We start from the raw sequence: 25,498 nt of genomic DNA on the forward strand, positions 1-25,498 counted from the left end.
TAGTTTTTTTCCTACATTTATTGCCTGGGTGGGAGTGGTCCACAGATTACAAAATAGTTCTGTCTAGAATTATATCAGACGGCTTTATTTGACAAGCCAACACGTTTTACGAAATGTTTGCTTCATTGGGGCTACAACATATATTTCTTGTAAATGAATCCAGGAAATAAAAACAATGACAAATTTAGGTGTTATCGGTTCAAAGAACACATTAGACAGCTCGGAAAAAGACGCAATGATACAGCTCAGGAGCTAAAAAAAGGCAAATTTGTGGTGCGGTTCCTGAAACGAAACCTTTGCAAAACATGTACACTTCTACTTTTTAAAATGCAGTAAGAAACAATCTAGAGCTAAGTGGCAGGACTGGGGTGAACATGTTCACAAGTGACAGTAGTTGCGTCGAGCACTCTACTTGTTTATAAGCCTTACCACAAAGGCCTTGTCATGCCCCCGGGTAAACTGTTTCAACTGCTGGAATACATCCCCCTAGTCACAAAAGCGCACCAATAATGAAAAGGAAATAGTTCTTTTCTCTACCACGAGGAATTTCTTGGTCTTAACCGCAAGTGTATTAGATTAACATAACTTGTTATGAACTGCCTTCTTTGTCCGCGATGGACTTTGGATTTTAGTGCCTTACAGTAGTCCTAAGTATTGTTTAATCCCTTAGAAAAAATGTAATTCTTCTGTAACAAACATTTTTATAATGGTTAGCACAAGCTATTTAACAGGTCTGCACCATATTGTTGAAAATGACCAAATATTGTCTACGCCTGGTGGCTAGTGCCTCGAAAACCTGTGTATGATCATCAAACGGTCACTATGGTCCAGCAGTGTGACTTCTTGTTTGACTTGTGCTTTGTGCTCTTGTGCAGAGGGTGTTGTACCTGGTCCAGCCACTGACCTCACTGTTACCGAAGCCACCAAGAACTACGTCGTGCTCAGCTGGAAGCCACCAGGCCTGCGCGGCCACGAAGGAGTCATGTACTATGTGGAGAAGGTAACAACAAGAATGTTCACCTATTGTTTAGAGCATGGTGAGATATGGGGTTGAGTTTTAGGAAGCACACACCATGTCACTCTTTGTGGACCTTTATGTGTGTAAGGTGGATTATTGTCATTGACTCTTTAAATAATGTGCATTACTTCTGAAGTCAGTGTGTGCTTTGGCTGAACTAGAGCTAATGAATCCAACATCTTTGGTATCCACAAGAACGTTTAGCTCTTTATCACATGGCATCTTATCCAATGCTGCCAACTTAACAATTCCAATCACATCCTTTGAGCATCTACAGGGAACAAAGAAGGCCACAAAAATCGAATAACCAGAGCCTTGTTAAAATCTCATAATATTCACAGGTTTGGAAAAAATTGTCTGGAATGAACCCAGGCTCAGCAGTCTCAGAAGTCCCCTTTGCTAACAGAAAGTGCTAACAGAATTCTGGTGTAAACCACCAACCGCCTACCTCCTCTGCCTAAACACAAGAAGTGCTACTAAAGAGCTCTGAGGTGGAGGCCCACTTAATCCGTTTCAATCCATTCACCCACACAGGCCACTAACTTCCATGAAGCATCTCACCAGAGCAAAGGAATCTTCTTTTGGAGTAGGTACAGAATATAGTCTGGCATTGAGGATGGATCTGTGCTAAAGAGTCACAACACAAATTGTCTAAAATTCTTTGATAAGTGTCATGAATAACATCATTCCTCTCCAAATGGTCTATGGTTTAAATCTTTATTTGTGGCGCCAGATAGGAGAAGTTACACATATGTATGAACCTCCTTAATATCAAAACTGACCATCACACGCCGCAGAGTAAAGCTTACAAAAAGAAACATTTTTAATTTTCCAATGAATGTACAATATCAATAGCATTACTCAGCTCGTAGCAGGTTACACCGATCAACCCAGGTAAGGAGGAAAAAAGGAGAGGGAGGGGAAGGAGATAGATGACAGAGAAAATTAGTGCATCATACTCCCCCAACACAGGCAAAATGGTACCCTGGTAGAACTCCCCGTCTCCTGCTTTCAAGACGAAATGTTACATCAGACTAGGCCCATGCCCAGCCGAACACGAGATATGTTACAGATGTCTGAGCCATACCTCATTGATTTATGAGGCTGAGCACTGGACAAATGTGAACTCTGGAGCAGTTTATTGACATTTTACTATTTCTGGTACCCATCTTTGAAAAACTAAATCTTGCTCACCCTGGTCAACTAACTCAGCTAATACCATTTCTATGCCCAGTCCTTTTGTCTTCAGAAGCCTTAATGGACAAGATGAAATCCTTCAGAACTGACACTCTGGCCTCTGTGTTGAAATGTGGCACAACATCCCTCAGGATTGTTAAGTTCACTGGCAGTGGGAAACCCAAAATGCAGATCCTCGTGGCCTTAGCATTTTTCCAAATATCCTAGCTTTGATTCTAAGTTTGTGATTGATGCAAACGTAATTGTGTTATAGAAATTTACAGAACTTTTAATCATTTTTTACTTTATATGTGCAATGGACATCCAGATAGACATTAAAAAAATCTATGTAAAGCACATTAACATTACATCTAACGCTTTTTAATTTATTATACTACTATGAAACTGGATTAAATGCATTGAATGGTTTCCTTAGGAGCACAAGCCTGATCCAGTACCCAACAATATGGCCTTAGAGCCTGACTGGCAGCTCTACTGGCCATTAAAGGCTCGCTCCAGTGTTAAAATCCTGAGCCGAAGGTGAAGGCCTTTAACAAGGGATCGGGCCTTTAATGGCCAGTAGAGCCCGCTACGGAGGGCTCTAAGGCTATTAGAACATTCCGCCCCTAGAGTACAGATTGTTCTAATTTGTAAAACAAAGGCTTCACTGAGCCGAGGGGGTTGAAATACCCTTGGGCTCCTTCAGGCCTTTGTTCACAGCAACAGCTGTGAACAAGCATTAGAATGTAGATGCTCCGGGCTTCTACCAGCCATTAGAAGCCCGGAGAACCCCATTGTCTTCATTGGAGCGCACAAAATTCCAATATTCTAATAACCTCTTAAAATTCCTTTTACCTTGGGTTCCAGAGCAGCGTGCTGCCTAGCATAAAGCACTTTAACACTTTGTCAAGGGTAGAAGGCACTAAATAAACGGAATTAATTGCAATATATAATCCTTCTGGACCTCACTAATAGTTAATAACATAACATTCAGTATTGGGCAGTCAAATGCGATCATACAGGCTGCATAATAATTCCCTTATACTGTTTGACACTATTACACTCACATAAGGCATACTGTTGTGGGTCTTGTCCATCACCCAGTAGTATAGCAATCCACATTAATAAACCTCTCAACACCAAGTGAATAGGCATTGATTAACTGCAGGGACCTATCACGTGCTACTGGTCAAGGGAGGACTTTAATTTTGTCCACTACTGCACGCCCCAACTAGCTACATACTGTAACTGCTTCTTGGCCTCTCAGAATGACATTCAGATATGATATGATATTAACAAAGTCCATGTCAGCAGATCTGACTATCATTTCTACCTCCAACATATGCCTACTCTGGGTGATAAACTTTAAACAAAATAAAATAATATAGGGTTGACAACTCAGTAAAGTAACCAGCTAAGTGGACTATACCTATAAGAATTACACTAAAGGGATCTGCAGAGCTGCTCATAGCTACCAGCATAATGCCATAAAATTAATAAGCAGTGCACCTCTCTCTCTTAGACTTCTTCATCATACACCAATGACACAAAATAGCGGTCTGAACAAATAATAGTTTTGATCTGCTTTGGTGTTGTCCTTTGGGGGTTCCCAGCAATCTGGTCTATGACCAAAGCGGATCAAAATTGTGATTTGCTCAGTCTGCTATTTTGTGTCATTGGAGTATGCCAGTCATATATTGAGGGTTCCCCTCATATTCCTTTGTGTGAGATTGTATTGATTGTGAGAATGTGGTATGAGAGGTGTGATTGCTTGATATGAGGTGTATTTGCTTGGGGGGTATGTTTTTGTATTATTAGGATCAACACGTGTCTTTCTATGTATTTTATCTGTAAATAATATATGTTGTACAGGTCAACTGCATAAGACACTGAACCAACTGTCTATCATGAGTTTGTATACACTTTCATAAATAGAGATGTTATAATTATAACATTTAAAAAAGAAAAAGATGAATGAAAACGAATATATTTTAGCATTTTCGTGCATGGCAAGATTTATTATTGTGGGACAGCCTGACTTGAGCCCTGTGCAGGCCACCAGATAAATAGATATAGGTCTGTCAGGAGTATTCTTAGATGTTTCAGTGTTTTCCCCCTGGCTACTGGACCTAAAAAGTATTCTAAGGGGGTTCCTTTCTTTGAGGATTCATAAACCCAGATTGGTCTTTATGAATCAGCTTGTCACATACTTCATAGAGGCGGGTAGCTATCAGATTCGCCAGTATTTTGCCCTCTACATTTACTAGGGAAATAGGTCTGTAAGAGGCACACTCTTCCTGTCTCCTTCCCACTTTAGGAATCAGGGCAGTGTGGGCAATTCTGATGTATGTGGGAATGCTTCCCACAGCCTGGGCTTCCTTATACTTACCCAGGAAAGGTTGCCCCAACTGGCTCCCTAGACACTTAAAGAACTCTAAAGGGAGTCCAATAGGGCTGGAGTCCTTCCAACCTGGAGTTGACGTGTGGCCTCCAAAATCTCAGTCACCTCCAATTCCCGGTCCACGATGGCCTTATCCTCAAGGGTGGGACCTGGGGTGGGGATTTCACCCACCAAGTTCTGCAACTCCTCATCCAAATATTGGCACCTTGGTGAGTTGCGAGCCTCCAGGTATTCTGCAAGCTGATCTACTATCTCTGGGACTGGGTCCACTGTCGAACATGCTGCAGTGGTAACCTCACAAACCCACCTCTGGCCCTCTTCCCAGTCTGTCAGTCAGATCAGGAGCTTCCTGGCCTTATTGCCAACCTCGTAGAGTCTATGTTGTGCGACCCTCGTTTCTTAGCCTCCCCCTCTTCCATCTGCCTACACTCTTCCTGCCGTAAGGCAATACAGTGCAGGAGTTCTGGTGTCGAGGCATCCTGATAGTCTTCCTCACATCGCAACAATTGTCACTCCTTTTCACCTGTCAGTCTCACTGCCTCCTTGCATTTCCCTGATACCCTAGAGATTAGACATCCATGTGTGGCCACATTGTAGGCCTCCCGTAGGGTAACCTCAGAATCCACAGATCCATTATTGTCTGTGAAATTAGTTCACCGTATCCTCCCTAAGCCCTTCCATCATGTCCTATTCTTTGATGTATCAGGTGTTGAGGCACCATGGTTGATGATGAGTCAGGAGTGGCACCTCCAGTCTAGTGAGAAGGGGTGCGAGGTCCGAAATCCCTCTCAGTAGAAAGGTGGTGTCCGGTACATATTATTCATTGGTCCCCTGCAAGTGGGGACCAATAAATAATATAACATCAGCCCCCCTGGAGTTAGGAACTGCATACAATATTGTCTCCTATCATGGTACCTTGCCCTCCGTAGATCTTGTAATCCCAGAGCCCAGGTCAAGTTTTGCAGTCTATAACCCTCCCTCCCCCTGGCACATGTTCTATCATCTTATCCAAGTCCCTATCCATAGTCAGATTGAGATCTCCCTCATTGAATAAGAGAATATTTAGAGATTGCAGGATCCACTTTCCCATTCACTCCAAAGCCAGTGATTGTAGCCCTGTGTGGACATACCACTGACAGGGAGAGGGATTTGCGGATCAGGATTGCCACTCAGCTAGAGTCTGATGTCAACGTTTTATATTTACCTTGAGCCAGAAAGGCACAATTGTTACCTTTCAAGTGCGTATAATGTAGGAGCAATAAATCTGGAGTGTGCCTATCAATGAATCTCCGAACCATTCTCCTTTTTATCTTGGGGGCCAAGTCATTAACACTGCAGGATAAGAGTGTCATGGGCCCTTGTCTATGCTGCCCCATCATAGTAGTTGTATACCCACCCCACTTGTGCCGTCCTGATTGCAGCCTTCCCGTCCATTGATCCCCTCCTAAGTGCCATTGTGAACCACTATTCCAACCCAACACCCCCTCCCTACTGACTCATGCGATGGGTTTTGAACTAGCCCGCCACCACCACCCCTCCCCCCATGCCCCAATGCTTGCGGTGTCTGTCACCCCCTTCTCATGAACAATCTAGTCAACTAATAATAACTTTAAGTAAACCTGTCCCCTTTTGAGGGTATGTGTGTGGGGTCTGTGTGACTCCTATGAAAGATCCCTCCCGTCTCCGGTTATGCCCGCCTATCATTGTCAACAGTTCGGGAGATCAGTCTTACGTGACCGCCACTGGGGTCACAGTTCAAGCCTCATCTATGCGCACGAGCACCAGTGACCTCTACATGTTCAGAATTCGTTGGTGGCACGGACCGGGGCACTCCCTGCGAGGACACTCCACTCTACCACAGCCTCGGACCACTGGTTTCCAGCCGTCCTTGTCTTCAGTACTTCCTAATAAGTGTGTAATACAACAAGTAATATTTCCTAAACATTTATTACAAGGTGTATTCTCCAGCAAATACTGTGAAACACACATTGTCATCTCAGTTTGAAAAACTGGTGAGAAGGCACTGCTATGTATTAATACACAATAGTATGACAAATAAATAAGAAAATAAATAAAACACACATTGACCGAGCCAATTTGCCTCAGTTCTGGCTTTGCCAGTGTTTCTTGAAAATCACATATAAACACACACATCATGACAAATGCACTTTTAAAGAATTCCATTTCAATAAGGGTGCCAATGCGGACAGATGAGTAGTGAGCCATGTGTACACGTGCGTCGTGATGCATGCATGGGCACGTGTCATAACATATGGCAGCCATTTATTTATTTATTTATTTTTCCTATTTTAACATTCTGTGCGCGCCGGGTGAGTTACATAGCATGAGGGCCTTTTGCCGCTTCATAGGATACATTACATTAATAATCACAGTTAGGATCAAGGGGAGTCAGACATTTCCAATGTGGGTATGATTGCCGGTGGTTCGCAAAGGCCACCTCTGTACGTGTTCCAGAGCCCCCAGATCTTCCCCCACTTGCCAGGGCAACCCCTGGCCACATACACATTCTTTTCACGCATCATGCACCAATCCAGGTCCTCAGACCACTTGGTGAGGTCTGGAGCCTGAGTGGCCCCCCCACAGTTGTGCTACATTCCGTTTTGCCACCATACACGCCAAGGTCACCCACTGCTTCTGTGAGGAGTTCAGGTCAGTTGGCTCCCACACATTCAGCAAGCATCTACGGGCCTCTAGAGGAATATCTATTCCCAGCACCTCCGTCATTACCTCATGGATCTTAAGCCAATACACACTTACATACTCACAGTGCCACAGTACATGGAGGAAGGTTCCGAACTCACCGCAACCTCTCTTACATTCACCACTCTCTCCCCGCCCCATCCTCACCAATCGAGGCCCGGTGATGTAGATCCGGTGCAAGATTTTTAGTTGAACTAACTGGAGTCTCATCTAGATGGCTACCACCTTTGGGGAGGAAGTGGCTTCAACCCAATCTTCATCATCCAATACCAGACCATCCTCACCCCACTTTTCTCTTAGCCTCCGTAAAGGATCGTCCTTGTGATTTACAAGCTTCCTATATATTAAGGAAACAGTTTTTTTCTGGGAGGTGGCCATCGAGCACCCGGTCTTCAAGAGGCGATGCCTCAGGGGGCACCTCACCCCTCGGGACTCGGGCCATCAGAGCATGTCGAACCTGGCGGTAGCGGAAGTGCTCACTATCAATCAGTTCATATTTTGCTTGCAGTGACTTAAACGTGTGCATCTCCACCCTGTTCCAAACATCCTTCACCTGGGACATACCGATCAAGTCCCACTTATCAAATCTCTTTGATTTCCACAGGCTCCCCAATTGCTCAGAAATAATCAAAGGCGTTGCTCGAGTTAGTTTCCCCTCACAACCCAAAGACTTGTTCGCAATGTGCCAGATCTTCACCGCGTGAGCTGTGGGTCCCGTTAACTGAAATCTTTTGACCCTGGCGTACAACGCCCTGCAGATATCTCCCCCCAGTGCCTGCCCTCGATCCATGGCATACCCCAGGTCTCCTGGAAGTCCGTATATGATTTGATTAATAGCCGCTGGCTGGGACGCCCAGTAGTATTTCCTTAGATCAGGGCGTCCAATGCCCCCGTCATACCAGGGAAGGGTCAACTTCAGAAAGGATATCCTAGGTCTACCCTCCCATAAAAGCTCTCTCTGCAGCCCTTATTTCTTTAACCCCTCCCCTGCTGGTGACGGAACCACTGTGCTGATGACGGAGCGGTTCCGTCACGGCCCGCCCGGCTCGCCTGCGCGGCGTGGATTCCGCGCCTGCGCTGAGCGTTCTATTGAGCGGGCGGGGCCGTGACGGAACCGCTCTGTCATGAGCACAGCGCAACCGCGGCTGGTGACGGAGCGGTTCCGTCACCAGCATGTGCCCGCTGCGCGGCCGCCCCACCCCCTTAGCACTGCGGCGGAATAGCCGCCGCAGTGAAGGGGTTAAAGTAGGACACGGACACGGGGACCGGACCTATCGCATTCTGCAGTGCATATAGGAATGGCAGCCATTTCTAATTTATCATTCTAACATGGCTGACACCCATGTTAGAACACTAAGTTACAATGTTATTGGAAAAGCATGTGTGCAGCAGGACAAAACAGGAAGCAAGTGGCTCAGTAGCACCTAGCAGCTGCCTAGCATTTGTAAAAAAAGCCCATTGGAACACTTGCCTACATAAACCTTTTGGGTGTTCTCAACACACTGCATTGTCTGAATTGTGATTTGGACTACCTCTTAGGTGCATGTACCACTTATGTTGTCTAATAACATATGCTGACACAATTCGGGCTACTCAGAATTAAAAAACATTATTGGTTACTGACTACAACTAGCAGTTTACTCATGTGGGGATTTCTGATGTTGCTCTATTATGAGTGTTCTCATCAAGTAAGTATTTTTACACATATATAACTTACTTCATAATTTTCCTATGGTATATTGTTAATCATTTTTTGTATTACTTATGCTTTCATTCGCTTCTTTTTATGATTTTTGATGAACTTGTTTTTGATGCTCCAGTTACTCTTCGAATAGTTTTATATATTACTTTCATTTTTACTATTTTTGCTGTTTTTACACAATTGAGTGTTATATTATTATTTCTTATCAATAAAAATCTTTTTGAACTGAAAAGTAAGTCAATTATAAAGTCTCAAGCTTTCCTTGTTCTGTTGCAGTGTGTAGCTGGTACAGACAACTGGCAGAGAGTGAACAATGAGATCCCAGTCAAGTCTCCACGCTTTGCTCTATTTGACTTAGCAGAGGGCAAGTCCTACAGTTTCCGTGTCCGCTCATGCAACTCGGCCGGAGTTGGCGAGCCCTCAGAGGAAACTGAATCTACTGTAGTAGGCGACAAGCTTGGTAAGTTATCATCCAGTGAGAACACTTCATTTCAGGTCACCTTCCTTCTGTTTTTGGCCAACAGCATCATACAAATCTTAATCCTCACTTGAACTAGCATCTGTCCATTTTGGGATATCATAGTTGGTTGTTGATTAATCTCGAAATCTTCACTCTGCATGTTATAGATGGATCGCTTATTCTGCTTCACCAGGAAGATGCATGAGGAATTTTCTTAGTTAAGTCTTGATCTGAATATTGAGTAATGAAACTGAAATGAAAAAAATAATTCAAGAAGAAGGATGTTTCTTGCGGATGGTGCAGAAATCTACTAGTTGATTACCCTGACCAGTGTAGAACTACCTTTCAGGGGAATATTTGCAAAGTCTTCATAATGTTTCACCCTTTCACCCTATCCGAAAATCAATTGAATGGAATAATTCAGAAGTGAGCATGTTTACACTATCATGATATTCCAGCAGAGCTTTATATAGAAAAGATAGAGTAAGCATGGGGATATTCATGTCACACAGCAGGCCCTTGTTTTCACAGTAAACAAAAGTGTGAACCCAAGGTGGGAATGTGGAGCGAACAACTCCAAAACTGGTGGGGTTTAGGGAAAGGAGAGGCTTATGTACAAGCCCCTACCGCCACTACAACTTCACCTATATTGATGCTGTGGTGGCAATAGGGACTGCGCCTTATGTACAAGGCAGCTTTAAGCCATTTAACATGGCTTAACGCTGCCTTGTACATAAGGCCCCCTTTCGCGCTATGGTTAGCGTGCAAGGGGTTGGCAGTGGGTGTTGACGTGGGTGTTCCACCGCAATACCCATTCATTTTGCCGCTGTCCCCTATGTACAGGGGTTGCGTACATAGGAGGCAGCGCCAAAATTAAGACCAGGTAAATTCTGAGGAGATTAGCATTATTTCTCCTCGTTGTTGCTTTTTCCGTGCGTGCTGCCTTGTGCTATTGATTGTTTTGGAGGTGAGGTTGTAGTGTTTGGTGGCACTGGTGTTGGCATTGGTAGTGTTGGTGGTGGAGGTATTTCTATTGCTACTACTGGTGGTGTTAGCTGGACTGGTGGTTTGGGGGTTTTGAGGTATTGGTAATGGTGTTGATGGTGGTGGTTTTGGGAGTCATGTGGTGTTGGCAGTATTTGTTTTGGTGGTGGTGGTAGTCTTGGCAGTAGTGGTATTGGTGCGGTATGGGTGGTGGTGACATTGATGGTAGTAGTGGTATTATATGTATGAGCCAAAGAAGTGAATGTGGCAAAAATGTGATGGGTTAATGTGTTTCTAGATAGAAAATAGTCCCTTGCACATTTCAGTGCAAGCACATCCTAGAAAATGATACGCAGAACAGCCAATAGCATGAGGTGAAAAAAATACTCAAGGTGAAGTCATAGCCCAGTCTGTGTATATTTAAAATAATTGATCATGAGAGGCCTAGCAGACAACAAAAGCTATCTGCAGCCAGACCGAAAATTTCATCCAGACAAACTAGGGCAAGAATGCTGCCTGAAATACAAGAAATTCATGTAAAGATTGTGATAAGCATATGTGCTGTGGATCTAGTTGGTCTGTACTGTAGCAGTTCTGTTTTCCCTCAATATGGTCATTGACAGACATAGCTGACAAAGAAACCCACCATTTTTTCACGGTTCATTCTTTCGATGGTATAGTGCATATGTGACAAATGGATTTGCAGAAAGTTATAATTATTGTGCAGTCTCTAGACATGTGCCAGCTAGTAGATTTTTTTCTACAAATAATACAGCCGATATCCATATTAACCCCCTTCCACTCTTTTTGTTTCCCTCATCTCGCCCAACCCCTTTGTCTTTAAAAGAAAACGTCACTTAAACAGGCAAGCTGTGAAAAAGGGTTGTTACTAGCATCCTTTGCAGCACTGTTTCTTTCAAGTTTAAAAACAGTTGAAAGGAACAAGATTGTATATGTGCATCATTTGCCTTTCATCTTGCATTTTCTTAGATGGACTGTAACACAGGTGTACCGATCCGCTTTACATTTGTGTGAAGCAATCATTCAGTACTGTTTTTACAAAAAACACCAAAATATTCTGATAATGACTCTCTATGGGTTGGAAATATGATTGTATTTTACAAAGCCCTCTTTATCAAACAACAACTCTTGCCTTAAGACAAAGTTACATGATTCCACAGGAGTAGAATTACATAAAGTATATAAAAATAGTTCATTTATTTTTTGCATACAACGTACTCCTTGTATGCAAGAGGAACGCTCATATGGCTTTGTTCCGAAATCTCCTTTGTGAGGCAAAACAGTAGATATTGACACAGACAGTAGATTTCTGATAGTTGATGTGGCACTCTAAATTTGGTGCGGATATTTCAATTGCATCCCCGATGATACAATATAGATCATTCCCTCTCTTGCCTGGTACACACTTAGCCAGGGCATCAGTGGCACTGGGAAGATGGACCCAGAAGTTCAGGTTTGTGGATACTTGGCAAAGTTTACATCCAGTAGATAGAGAATGCTCCTGTTATTCACATCTATATAATCTGTACTCCAGGATCGATGAACAAAAGACCCCTCTTCCATAACAAATATTTAGTGTGCCTTTTCTGATAGATATCCACTTAATGTGTGTATGAATTGGGGTTGCCATAGACCTAGTTTACATACATGGACGCTGCAGGCTGACACGCTTTAGGACAGGGTTTACTATGGGACAATAAATTCACATATTGTGCAGTACTTTGAAGCTAATGAGGAATTGTTAAGAGACTTGCATACTGAATGGAATGCATTTAAAGCATATGTGAGAGAAGTATTCATTTCAACAACATGGAGTCAGAAAAGAACTCTGAATAATGAACTACTGCAACTGGAAGCAGGACTACTGGAGTACAAATGAAAATGGCCAGAGGTGAGCGTCAACCCAAGACACTGACATAGCCAAGGCTCAATCACAGGGACACAGTGAGCAGATTGAACCTGCTGGGTCACAGGGAGAAATTGGTACAGTAACACAAGGAAGGCGTTACTTGGCCATCTTCTAGCTTAGCTATTGTGCAATGACACAGAACACAACTAACAACAGTGAGATCACAAACCAGACAAGTTGTAAAAACTCAAGAACAAATAAATGATACAGTACTATCGAGAATTATGTAAGAGGCCGATAAGAGCAACGCATGCCTATCTGAGTAGATATACATAGGCAGCCAAGGTAGCAAAGCTAAATCTGCAGCAGAGGGATGAATTTGAGGTACCTCTGGAAATAGAGGAAATCCGACAAGTGTGAGCCTTGCACTCAGCCCACGCTACCTGAAGTCCACACTGGCTTTAGTTAGTGTTTCTTCGGCACAGAAATCTCTAAGGCTCCTTGGAAAATACTCTGCTACTTATACCTGCTGATCAGTTGCTTTGCAGTTTGTGGTTTGGCATAACAGACCTGGGCTACCGGTAGTAGATTTATGAGTAAGTGAGTGAGAATAATTCTATAATTATTGATTCGCAAAGGAAACCTTCCATATGCACAGTTTTGTTGAAATGATTTTGTGAAAAGTATCTTTTTTTTAAATGTTGTTATACGTGGCCCTTTTACAACAGAATGTGACCATAGTGTATATTCAACAAAAATCAAGAAATCATTTTTGCCCTAGTTGAACATTTTTTTAAAAATGAAAATGAATTAGGAGAGATGGTGTGGCACTTCATAGTAGTAGTTGTGTCGGAAAACGTAACCTAGATGGTCACCCATACACTCCACGCGTTCTCACATAGGCGTCATCATAGTAATCTAAAAAGCTAGGGGGAAGTAAGTATGGCCTCTGAGAAGTACATGCTGCTTTTTCAACATTCGAACTTGAACTGATTAGTGGTGTTTTTTACATAATTATGTGGCATTTTCAGTGAATATGTGGGTTCTGTTATTTTCACAGACATCCCCTCCCCTCCAGGCCAGATTGTGCCTACCCGGAACACAGATACCTCAGTGGTGGTCAGATGGGAGGAATCTAAAGATGCAAAGGAGCTGGTTGGCTACTACATTGAAGCAAGCATCGTCGGGTCCAACCAATGGGAACCGTGCAATAATAATCCAGTAAAAGGGACAAGGTACCCACCATAGAATTGGAATACTTCAACCTGGTGGCAGTTATCACTGCACCTGCAATTTTACACTGTGCTTTTACTAACACAGGGAACCAGGTCTCCTATCAAAGTGCAAAGGTGCTTCTCGGAGTTGAACAAGCTAAACCCCTTTTGGATAAAGCATGTGCGAATATTTTGTGAGTCGATGGATTGATAATGTTGATATACCGGCAGTGAAATAAATGTGGAACATCTACTCTAATTAGGATCATTGTGCCCTCAGAATTTAAGTATGTCCTCAACTGACTTTAAGAACCTGCAATGCAGTGTTGCGATTTGTCTTAGCGCCATGGATCGGCATTCAGACTGTAACAGGGAGCCTATACATGTTCCTGACCAGGCTGTTTAATGCAGCCGCCTGGTAGGAACATGCAAAGTGTGCATGAACTGTTTGGTTGTCCCAAGAGGGCCGGACAAACTGTTCATGTTCACTTTGGAGTGCACAGCACTCTTCCCCTGCTCTGGCCAGCCCCTCCCCAACTTCCCGAGAGCCACTGACAGCTATAGGAAAAATAACATGATAATAGCAATAGCTATTATCATGTAATTGTTCCTTTTGTTCAGTGGGGTGACGCTCCTCCGCCTTAGCGGAGGAGCCGCCACTTCAGATGTGCATTCATTTGTAATGTATAATGCACCCTGCCTTAGGGTTCTAAGGCCTGCTGTACGGGTGACTTACATATATAGTACATGCAGTGTACTTGGGCATTGCACACATGGAGTGGGCAATGTTGTGTTTTCAGAACGGCTTGCACCATTTCATGCATCCTTCAATAGCAGTCTGCATGCCGTTTGTATGTGGGTCTCTTAGGGTGGCAAAATACATGCTGCAGCCCTTAGCTCAGCTCTTTAGTACCTATGCCCTGGGTACCAATGGTACCATTCACCAGGGACTTACAGGGGTGCTAAAGTCCTTTCCATTGGGTTACAATTAAGCATTTGTCCTGTTATTAGGGAAAGAGCACGGTCATTGGGGCTGGTAAGCAGTCACCCAGTGCACTACCAATCAACATCAGCACCAGTGAGCAAAAAAAAAAAGTAGAGGTGACTGTCAAAAAGTTGCAATTTCCTACACGATGTAGCTGGCAAGCTACCACAGTAGGCTACAGTTTTTTCATGCATGGCAAAACACCTTAATGAGCAGTGTTTTTTTAATTGAACATGCAGCATGCATCATTTCACCACATACAAAAAAATACCTTTAAAAAATATATTTTCCTTCCAAGTCATATATATACAATATACACTGAATCACCCAAAGCTCTGAGATATTTTTCCTTACCTTTTCTTTTAAAGGTGCTCACTGTATTTTTATGCTTACATTTTTTAGATTCACTTGCCATGGCCTTCTGACCGGGGAGAAGTACATCTTCCGAGTGAGAGCTGTTAACGCTGCTGGACTCAGTGGCTTTTCAAAGGATTCGGAAGCGATTGAAGTTAAAGCTGCGCTTGGTAAGTCACGTTTACTTTTCAGAAGAAACTTGCTTTGCAAACAACTACCATTAGTGTTTCACAAACAAGCTCAGAGGAACCTTTTCCTGTATGACATTTTATTTGCATGTTTGTTCACCTAAAGCTGCAATTTAAATTTATTTTCATCTTAGTTTCCAAAAACTAATTTTAAATGTTCTTCTTTTCACCTAAAAAAACTGAAGGTAGTTTGATGCTCAACCATCACCAGTCTTGATTTCCTTGGAGTTTATTACGGTGTGATTTAATTCAGCTGTGCGTATACTTATGACTTAATGGCGGGTCAGTCATACCTTTGAAAAAGTCTATCTTTCACAACCAGTAAGAGCTAATTGGAGAAATGGAAGCTCCATAGGGTGTGGTGGGAATGAAAAGTTGTAACACGAAGTCACAAGATACTTAGCTGGAATTTTATTTATTATAAATAGAAAATACAGGATATGCTACTTACCTTTACCAGGGAGATCAACAGTGGTAGCCTACATACGTTATCCATTTGGAAATTTATTGTTGCACCTCAGTAATATTTCCTTTCGAAGATCACAGCACAATCACGATCTCCGTAGAATGGGACAATGTCACGCCACTTTGCATTTGCAACATTCAAGCAAAATCCTTGTTCCAATTTTTGTTTTAGTGATGCCACACTGTAAAAACACATGTACATTTCAAACTTATTGTTTTTTGGGGGGTTTTAAAAAAAATATTTGTTTTGAAGTTTTCAAGAATAACATCGCTTCACAAGGATATAGATATTCTCATAATCTGCGTGCATAGGACAACACCATTATATAATACCCCCAGCTCCCCCTCAATTTGAAAGTTATTGTTGAACCGCTCAACAATAAATAAAAAAGAATGGACACTACATATAGCAGCCGCATATATGCCACTGAGACAAATGTACATTGTAAATATCTACATTGAGCAGCAGCATGGGGATTTAGACATGTAACACAATGGTTATTTGATGGGTTTAGATAAATATTGACACTGAGTGAGTCACCATTTTCCCCTGACATGAATGCTTGGACGCCATCTTCCCATCCTTCTCCGATTGTCTCTATCCGACAGTTTCTTGTACAGTGTATGATTTTCTTAATTGTGAGGCGCCTTCCCACGTATAGTACAATTTAATAGCTTTATCTTTTGCTGCATTCGACTAATGGGATTGTCATTGCTGTTTCATACTCATGTGCCATTCTTGTTCAAACAGCCACCCCAGCACCACCTTATGACATCACGGTCCTTGAAAGTCTTCGCGATTCCATGGTGCTAGGATGGAAACAACCAAAATTCATTGGTGGGGCGGATATTACCGGCTACTACATTAACCTGCGGGAGGTTGTTAAAGGAGCCCCTGGGACGTGGCACGAGGCCAACATTAAGGCTGTTGGTGAGAGGGCCTACAAGGTAAGTGGATTGTTTTTATACTTTTTTTGGCAATTGAGTGCAGTTGAGTAAAGTGCATTTGCTTTATAAATAGTCAGAGGCGTTCATGGTCCTCTTTGAAACATAATTACACTTCTCTGAGCAGCATAATTAATAATACTGTTGGCAAGGCCAATGCCTTTTATTTTAACACATTCATGTACTCTGCACAATAGCTGAATGGAAAAGACAACACATATGGCTCATTTACAGAAAAGAACGAAATGTAATTGATGAGATGTGCAAATTAATATCACCCACTATGAATTACTCAAGCCCATATTCCAGCTATTTTATTAATCCCTTTCCATTACAAACGGTGACCAAGCATTTGCATATAGCTTTGCCCCAACACCAAAAGCGAAAAAAGCTGAATTGTTAAGCCATGTTCCAACTGTACAAGAATGCGATCAACCCCAGGGATATAACAGGAGATATCACAACGAGATATGTGATCATCATCTGAGGATACCCAGCCAGTAATGGCTAATCCCTGAAAAGAAAATAATTCAAATGGATGGAATGCTTGCATCGATGTTATGCACAGGTAATTATACTGACCCCCGTTCAGATTCATAGTTTTCTGCCCAGCGTGCCACTATAGGAAGGTACTGACCATATGCAAATCAATCTTGCTTCCTCGTCTCTAAAAGGGATGGCCCAGCTGAAACTTCTAAAATACATCCCCTCTGTATGGGAACACAATCATTTCCTGTTGTGCATGTGCCTGGTTGGACGTCATCAGTTGGGTGCCGTTTGAGTCCTTCTATATAGCTAGCCAAGGATCCCATGTCCGAGCGTACCTATCCCACTCACTGAGAAGACAAGAATGTGATTGCTGTGGCCCACATTCCAGGCCACTGTAGCCCGTATTCCTAAAAGAGAAACGTTCAATCCCAAACAACTAGGCCATTTCCCCTCTGTATAGGAGCCCAAACAACCCCAGTTATACCCTCTGTACTGTGGGTTTGAATCTCTATCAATAAATAAACTTGATGGACCATTGTCTGATCACTTTCCCTCTGACATCATTCTGCCAGGATACAAGGTAGTAACAATATTGATTTCACCTCCATTAAGATTTGTTCACTTTGCAAGCCGCTTAGGGCCCGACATAGATTTTGGCAGACCAGTTACTCGTCACAAAGGTGACGGATATCCCGTCCCCCGAAATATAAATCCCATTATATTCTATGGGATTTATATTTTAGCGGATGGGATACCCATCACCCTTGAGATGAAATAACCCATCCTAAAAGATCTAAATCAGGCCCTTAGTCTTTCTATGTGTTAATATAGTTTCACCTTAATCTATACTCCAGATGTGCTGTAACACCGGAGGGCTTTTCACATCTGTTTAGAATTGTAAAATGAGGTGGATGTGGCCAACCGCCATTTATTGGCTCAATCCGTATAATCCGTAGTTATATTCATTTCCAGTAGCAGAGTAGCAGGCAAGCCTAATATCCAAATGCTACTGGTCACCAGGATACCGAAGCACTGCTTTTTTTGGTCCTCGAGATGACGTTGTGCTGAGGACCGAGGCGGAGGCCTGGGCGGCTAGGTGGAGCCACGACCTTGCATGAGTGACTGGCGACTGCTGTAAGTACCAATGAAGGGGAGTGATTGAGAGAGGAGGCCCTCGACTTCTGGGGATGACAACCTGGCACTACGGCACCTGGTGCTTCCCCCGGCTAAATGCTCACAAAGGTAGGGAGTGAACTCGCCTCTGTGGGGAACAGTGAAGCGGGCGCATCGGCCCGCTGTCTGACCTGGGTCCACGCGGATTGCTGCCAGCGACTGATCCCGGTTGATAGAACACTTGGTATTGCTTGGGGATGGACTGATATTACCCTCTGCTGATGCCCCCCGCAGCATCCTCTATGCCTCCCTGAAGCGCTGAAAACTCAGCCTGACGGTTTAAAGACCAGGCAGACGTGCTGATCTCCTTCTGCTGACTATGAAGCAGGACGTGCCAAGACGTGGTATTGAGAGGCCTGGATGCACATTGCTGTGGGTTCTGAGCGGTGAATGGAAACAGCTTCTTTAAGTGGCCTGCATTCACTGATGCTGGTATGGGTGCTGTGGGAGCCTGAGGTCGAGACAAGACACAGTGCATGCAGCAATCTGAGCCTTCAGGTGCCCCGCACAATATCACAGGAGCTTTGCGTAGCCCCATCCCCCTCATGTCCCTAGCCATGTCCCTAGCCGCTTCCTGCCTTTGACTGCAGGCACTGTGAGTAACTTGGGCAAGGGGTCTTATGGCAGAGCCATATTGCTTTCTGACAGGCCTTTTCTGCATGGACAGACTGCTATATCAGCCATTCATGCAGTGTGGTCTTCCAAACTATGTGCAAGAACTGGTGGGTACTAACGGTGATCATCTCTCCCTCACCACAAGATTTTGAGGAGTGCTGCCTTAACCGAGTGCCATAAAGTACTGTGAACATTCACACTTCGATGTGGTGGAACTACTGTAGAAGAGACTTAGGAGAATTGAGGGGTCAGAGGTGGGAAAACTAACAAGCAGCAAGGTGAGATTTTAATTCTCCTGACAGGCAGGGGTGAATATCAAAGCAACCCCCCAACCCCACGCTACTCCTGTACTTTGCTGCTGGGAACCGAATAACCAGACCCACCAAAAATGACGGAGGGAGGGGGATCTGCAGTACGTGCCAAACCCAGCTTGACAAATATGCATTGCCTAAAGACTTGTCTGCTATAGCAGGGACCCAGGAGGCACCGACCTCTACAGAGCAAGGGGCAGATTTACAAGCCCCTTGCACCACTTTTGCGTCACTTTTCCCATGTTAAAAGTGACGCAAAAATGGCGCAGGGGGCTTGTAATTCTGCCCCCAAGTATATACCGAAGACGAGCCACTCACACTCAGTGACATTATGGCAGCGATTCAGTAAGTTTGTGCCACTCCGGAGTACAGAAGCGACTCGATTAGTGAGTTGCATGCTACCTCTATGGCCTTGGATGGTTGACTGGAGGATTTCGAAGGCTGCTCGTGCCGCAACAATGTTCAAATAATCGGGGTCCCTAAACAATTATCTCTTTGTAGAAGACCTCATACTCAACATGCTGCAGCCCTGTGACCTCTCAAACTGCTTCTCAGTTGAGCGAGTCCAAAAGCTACGGCGCAGCTTTCTTGAAGTTAAAAGGTCCTCGAGGGAAGGCAAGATACAATATTCTATGAACTCTCCAGCAAAGCCTGGTACTGTTCGAGGCATGTGGGCTGCTGAATTCATATCTGTGCATAGTCCGCCACCTAGTGTTGGGTCCGGATGATTGCACATTGTTGTCCTGGAAGAGTCTTCGAAGTATCACGAGATAGGTGGCTCCTCCCCTGGACTACAGTGCGCATGGGCATCGCCTCCATCCCCAGATTGTTTTTTTTCCGCCATTGGGTTCGGATGTGTTTCGGTTCCCTCTCTCGGAACCGATAGTTGTTCTACTTTATACTCGAGACCAAAAGGTCTTTAGGCTGGGCGTCGGTATAGTTGCGTACGGTTTTCTTTCTGACTCTCAGCTCCGATCTCTTACTGCCCTTCCACGTGCTTTCGACGCGGACGGGCCTACACTATACCCTTTGCTATGGAGGGGACTCCGTTCAAAAAGTGTCCGCTGTGTCACTCTAAATATTCGCACCTCGACGTGCACCCTGTGTGCAATACCTGCTTGTCACCGGATCACCGCGAAGACACCTGTATGGCGTGTTCGAAATTCCGAAGCAAGAAGACTTTAAAGATTCGCCGGGCCAATCGGCTCCAGGCTCAGTTGTCTGCCTCGGCACCCCCACCAGATGACATTTTCCAGGAATCTGTCGAGGGAGAAGACGACTTGCGAGGGTCGGACTCTGGGCCCGCGTCCGAGGAGGAGACCTACGACGCGGGTGAGGAGGACTATAACGAAGTCTCCGACGAGGTAGGGGACGACGACCAGGCTTGTGCCACGATGGGAGATAGCTCGGAGGAGGAGCATCTCCATACAGACTCAGGGGTTATTCCCCTTCATGCGGCCCAGGTCGAGGGATCGCCTTCGGGCCTTACCCAAGATCTAACTATGAGTCCTACGTCCCCGCCTACGGGCCCGGTCACGGACATTTCTAAGCCATCACTTATGTTGAAGAAAACGAAAGTGAAGCCAACAGGTCACGCACCCTCGGATGTGAAACCGAAACTGAAAGTTGCGCTGGTGAAGAAGGTTCTGGACGCGTCAACTTCCAAGAAAACCAAAATGGCCGACTTGAAGAGCCACGCCAAACTGGCCGACCCGAAGCCCTCTGGGTCGGCGCCGAAGGCGAAGGCCCCCGACGCGGCTGCGTCGGCGCCGAAAGGGGTCATGGACCCGAAGACGGTTCCGAGGAAACGTCAGGCCGACGACGCGCCTAGACACGGGGCGTCGGGGCCGAAGAAGAAGTCTACCGGTGATCAGGCTCTCGAAGATGAGGGGTCGCTCGAGCCGGTTCAGCCCTCGGCAGCCTTTACGTAAAAAGTGGGGGACTCCTTACAGCGGATCCGGAAGTCCACTGAGGTTCCTGCTCAGGACACTGTAGCGCCTACGCTCACGCCTAAGCCTACTAAAGAGCAAACGCCCATTCGTTTTACCCTTCCACCCAAGTCGGCGCCGAAGGCCTTCGCGCCGAAACAGGGCGGGCACGCAAAGGAGGTACTGACGCCGAAAGCTGCCTTGGTGGTGTCGAAGCTTCGGCTCCAGCCACTTGCGGTGGAGGAACGTCGTGAGGTGATCATCGACGCCAACACCGGAAAATTGTCGCTCCTCAAACGAAAGATTACGTCGGAGCCGGCCTTGGAACCTTTTAAGATTCCGCTCAAGAACAAGAAGTACTCTGCGGACTCTTCGGCTCTGATGGAACCTGTGTCCCCACAGGCCTTGGAACACTCGCCGACGCATTCCCCCGCGCCTGATGCGGACGAGGAAGATGCCGAGTACACCTATCCAGCGTACTCGGATCCGGAAGAGGAGCATGTGCCCTGGGCCGCAGGAGGCGACGCAGAAGACCCGCAGTCGGGTCAGGACACTCAACTTTTCGCCGCCAAGACGTCCCCGACAGAGGACTCGGCGGCCTTCAATGCCTTAATAGAGAGAGCTGCAGCGAACCATGACGTCGAACTGCACTCGGACCCCGTGGATGCGGACTTCTTATTCGACACCTTCTCAGTAGCCGAAAAGCAAGTCAAGACACTACCGATGCTCAAAGGGGTGCTGAAACATGCACAGGAGGTTTTCAAGGAGCCCACCCGGGCGCGGGTGGTCAACCCTCGCATCGACAGGAAATATAAAGCAGCGCCCACGGATCCCACGTATATTAAGGGACACTTGCCATTGGACTCCCTGGTGGTTTCCAACGCTCGGAAGAGGGCGAATTCGCAGACTACTGGTGACGCTCCTCCCCCAGACAAAGAGTCCAAGATCTTTGAGGCATCAGGCAAACGCATTGCTGCACAGGCAGCTAACATCTGGAGGATCTCTAACACCCAAGCCCTGCTTGCACGTTATGATAGGGCCCATTATGACACATTAGAGGCCATTCTGCAACACTTGCCTGACCAATACAAGGAGGCGGGAGAGATGCTCATTCAGGAGGGTAAACTCATTACAAATGCATCCATCAAATGTGCCCTAGATGTGGCCGACACTGCCTCCAGGGCTATCAATACAAGTGTGTTACTTAGACGCCATGCCTGGCTTCGAATCTCGGGGTTCAAACCCGACATCCAAACCACGATATTGAGTCAAACAGTGAATCCTGACCATCTGTTTGGCCCTGAGGTGGATGCCTCCCTAGAAAAGATGAAAAAAGATACCGAAACTGCCAAATCTATGGGGGCTTTACAAAGTCAGCAGTTTCGGGGTGGTTCCTTTCGCCGCTCCAATTCAAGAGGCACCTCAAGGGGACAGGCATCCCAGTCCACACAATACTACAAGGGTAACACCCAGCCCTCGTATAACAACAACAAGGGCAGGGGTGGCTACAGAGGCAATAATATCAAAGGCAGGGGACGTGGAAACAATGGCTCCAGGTCCACCACCACCAACAAGCAGTGACGTCTTGTCACTGCCCCCTGATCACACGACACCTGTCGGGGGGAGACTCCAGCAGCTCCTGCCGGCGTGGAGGTCCATCACCACGGACAGGTGGGTGAGGTCTCTTATCCAGTACGGGTACTGTCTAGAACTTACGTCCATTCCACCGAACATACCGCCAAGAAGCCGTGCTATGTCCGGCGAGCACTTGACCTTGTTGCAGCAAGAAGTTCTAGTCATGCTGCAAAAAGGGGCGATAGAGCTCGTTCCATTGCAAGAGCGGGGAACAGGGGTTTACTCCCTGTATTTTTTGATCCCCAAAAAGGACGGATCACTCAGACCGATCCTGGACCTCAGGCCCCTGAACTGGTACATCAACTCGGAGCACTTCCATATGCTCACATTGCAGCAGGTGCTTCCCCTGCTTCAACAGGGGGACTTTCTAGCTACGCTGGATCTGAAGGATGCCTATTTTCATATTCCCCTGCATCCTTCCCACCGAAAGTATCTCAGATTCACGATCTTAGACCAGCATTACCAGTTCAGAGTCCTGCCGTTCGGGGTCACCACGGCACCAAGAGTATTTACGAACTGCCTAGCGACTGTGGCGGCGCATCTCCGTCGCCAGCACGTCCACGTCTTTCCATACCTGGACGACTGGCTCATTCAAGCAAAGACGGAACAGCAGTGCGTAGACCACGTGTCATGCACCATTCACCTCCTGCACGATCTGGGATTCTCTCTGAACTACCCAAAGTCCCATCTCCAGCCCGCCCACGTGCGACAGTATCTGGGCGCGACAATCGACACTCTGGCAGCCACTGCGCAGCCGAATTCAGTGAGAATCGCCAGTATCCAGGCGCTGATCCAACGATTCAGACCCCAACACTCGCTTCCAGCGAGGGTGTTCATGCAGTTGATAGGCATGATGGCCTCCTGCATCTCCATTGTCCCGCACGCGAGACTACATATGCGTCCGCTTCGGGAGTGCCTAGCACGTCAGTGGACTCAGGCTCATGGGCAACTGACAGACCTAGTGTTGGTGAGCGGTCGGGCGTACAACTCTCTGCATTGGTGGAATCCACAAAACCTTTGCAAGGGCCGACCATTCCAAGAGCCTGTCCCACAGATCATCCTGACGACGGACGCCTCTCTCCAGGGATGGGGAGCGCATGGACTCCACTACACTGTGCAGGGACTATGGACACTTCAGCAAAGGAAGATGCACATCAATGTGTTGGAACTGATGGCAATCTTCATGGCCTTAAAGGCGTTCAAAGTACATCTGTGCAACAAGGTCGTGTTGATCCGGACGGACAACATGACGGCCATGTACTACATCCAGAAGCAGGGAGGTACACACTCTCCACAGCTGTCTCATCTGGCTCAGAGCATGTGGAAGTGGGCCATTCAGAGGAACATCTTCCTCATGGCAGAGCATCTCCCGGGCAAGGACAATCAAATGGCAGATCTGCTCAGCAGGCACAGCCATCAGATGCACGAGTGGGAGATACATCCATCAGTACTCCAACCGTACTTCCAAAAGTGGGGTCATCCAGAGATAGACCTGTTCGCCACAAAGGAGAACGCAAAATGCCAAAGCTTCGCCGCCAGGTTCCCACACCCCCAATCACAGGGCAATGCGATGTGGATGAACTGGTCAGGCAGATTTGCGTACGCTTTTCCCCCAGCACCTCTGATACCGCTGGTGGCACGCAAGCTCAGGCAACACTCGATGACGCTCATCCTGGTTGCTCCAACGTGGGCTCGCCAACCATGGTACACCACGTTTCTGGAACTCTCCGTGGTACCGCATCAAAGGCTTCATCTCACTCCCAGCCTTCTGACGCAGAGCCATGGCGACATTCAGCACCCAGATCCGCAACAGCTCAACCTGGCGATCTGGCTCCTGAAGTCCTAGAGTTTGGCTACCTCAATCTTCCTCCCGATTGCATGGACATCATTCGGGAGGCAAGGAAGCCCACTACTAGAGCTTGTTATGCGGCTAAATGGAAGAGGTTTGTCATCTACTGTGTGGACCACAGCATTGACCCGCTAGATGCTTCCATTCAAAACATCATATGTTACCTCTTTCACCTGTATCGATGTAATCTAGCGTACTCTTCCATCCGCATTCACCTGTCTGCTATGGCAGCATACCTCCAGAATAGGCAGCACCTGTCACTCTTTAAGGTCCCTGCTATCAAGGCTTTTCTGGAAGGACTCAAAAGGGTCATTCCACCAAGGACTCCACCAGCTCCAGAATGGAACCTCAATGTGGTTCTTACAAGGCTGATGGGTCCTCCCTTTGAGCCACTGCACTCTTGTGAGCTCCAGTTTTTAACTTGGAAGGTTGCGTTCTTAGTAGCAATTACATCGCTACGGAGGGTTAGCGAGCTGCAGGCGCTCACCATCCAAGAACCTTTCTTCCAGGTACATGCTAACAGGGTGGTGCTCCGCACTAACCCTAAATTCTTACCCAAAGTGGTCTCACAGTTCCACATAAACCAAACAATTGAATTGCCGGTGTTTTTCCAGAACCCAGAGACGCTGGCGGAGCGTATGCTCCACACTCTTGATGTGAAAAGGGCCTTGATGTACTATGTGGACAGGACAAAAGATTTCCGCAAAACCAAACAACTTTTTGTTGCTTTTGCCACACAACACAAGGGAAATGCAATCTCCAAAGCGGGGATTGCTAGATGGATAGTAAAGTGCATTCAGATCTGTTACGCTAAAGCTAAGCGCACTCTCACTATCCCACCGAGGGCCCACTCCACTAGGAAGTTGGGGGCCTCTATGGCTTTCCTAGGTAACATTCCCTTAGAAGACATCTGTAGAGCAGCCACATGGTCTACCACACATACTTTCACTAAGCACTACTGTGTAGACGTGCATTCCAAACAGCAGGCAGCTGTTGGTCAGGCTGTTCTAAAAAC

The 25,498-nt window shown here is 46.0% G+C and overlaps 1 protein-coding gene across 5 annotated transcripts in view; it reads left to right on the top strand.

The window, feature by feature from the left end:
- Positions 1-25,498, top strand: part of MYOM1 (myomesin 1) — a 736,755-nt gene that overhangs the window by 352,719 nt on the left and 358,538 nt on the right. For all 5 annotated transcript variants that reach the window (XM_086965593.1, XM_086965594.1, XM_086965595.1 and 2 more), the window contains 5 exons: positions 876-1,000; positions 9,295-9,478; positions 13,393-13,567; positions 14,934-15,055; positions 16,290-16,486. In XM_086965593.1, the coding sequence (XP_086821719.1) occupies positions 876-1,000; positions 9,295-9,478; positions 13,393-13,567; positions 14,934-15,055; positions 16,290-16,486 (803 nt within the window). The remainder of the gene's footprint in view (positions 1-875; positions 1,001-9,294; positions 9,479-13,392; positions 13,568-14,933; positions 15,056-16,289; positions 16,487-25,498) is intronic.

The sequence above is a fragment of the Lissotriton vulgaris genome, chromosome 4_1 (genome assembly GCF_964263255.1).
Source record: "Lissotriton vulgaris chromosome 4_1, aLisVul1.2, whole genome shotgun sequence".
In the NCBI taxonomy this organism is placed as follows: domain Eukaryota; kingdom Metazoa; phylum Chordata; class Amphibia; order Caudata; family Salamandridae; genus Lissotriton; species Lissotriton vulgaris.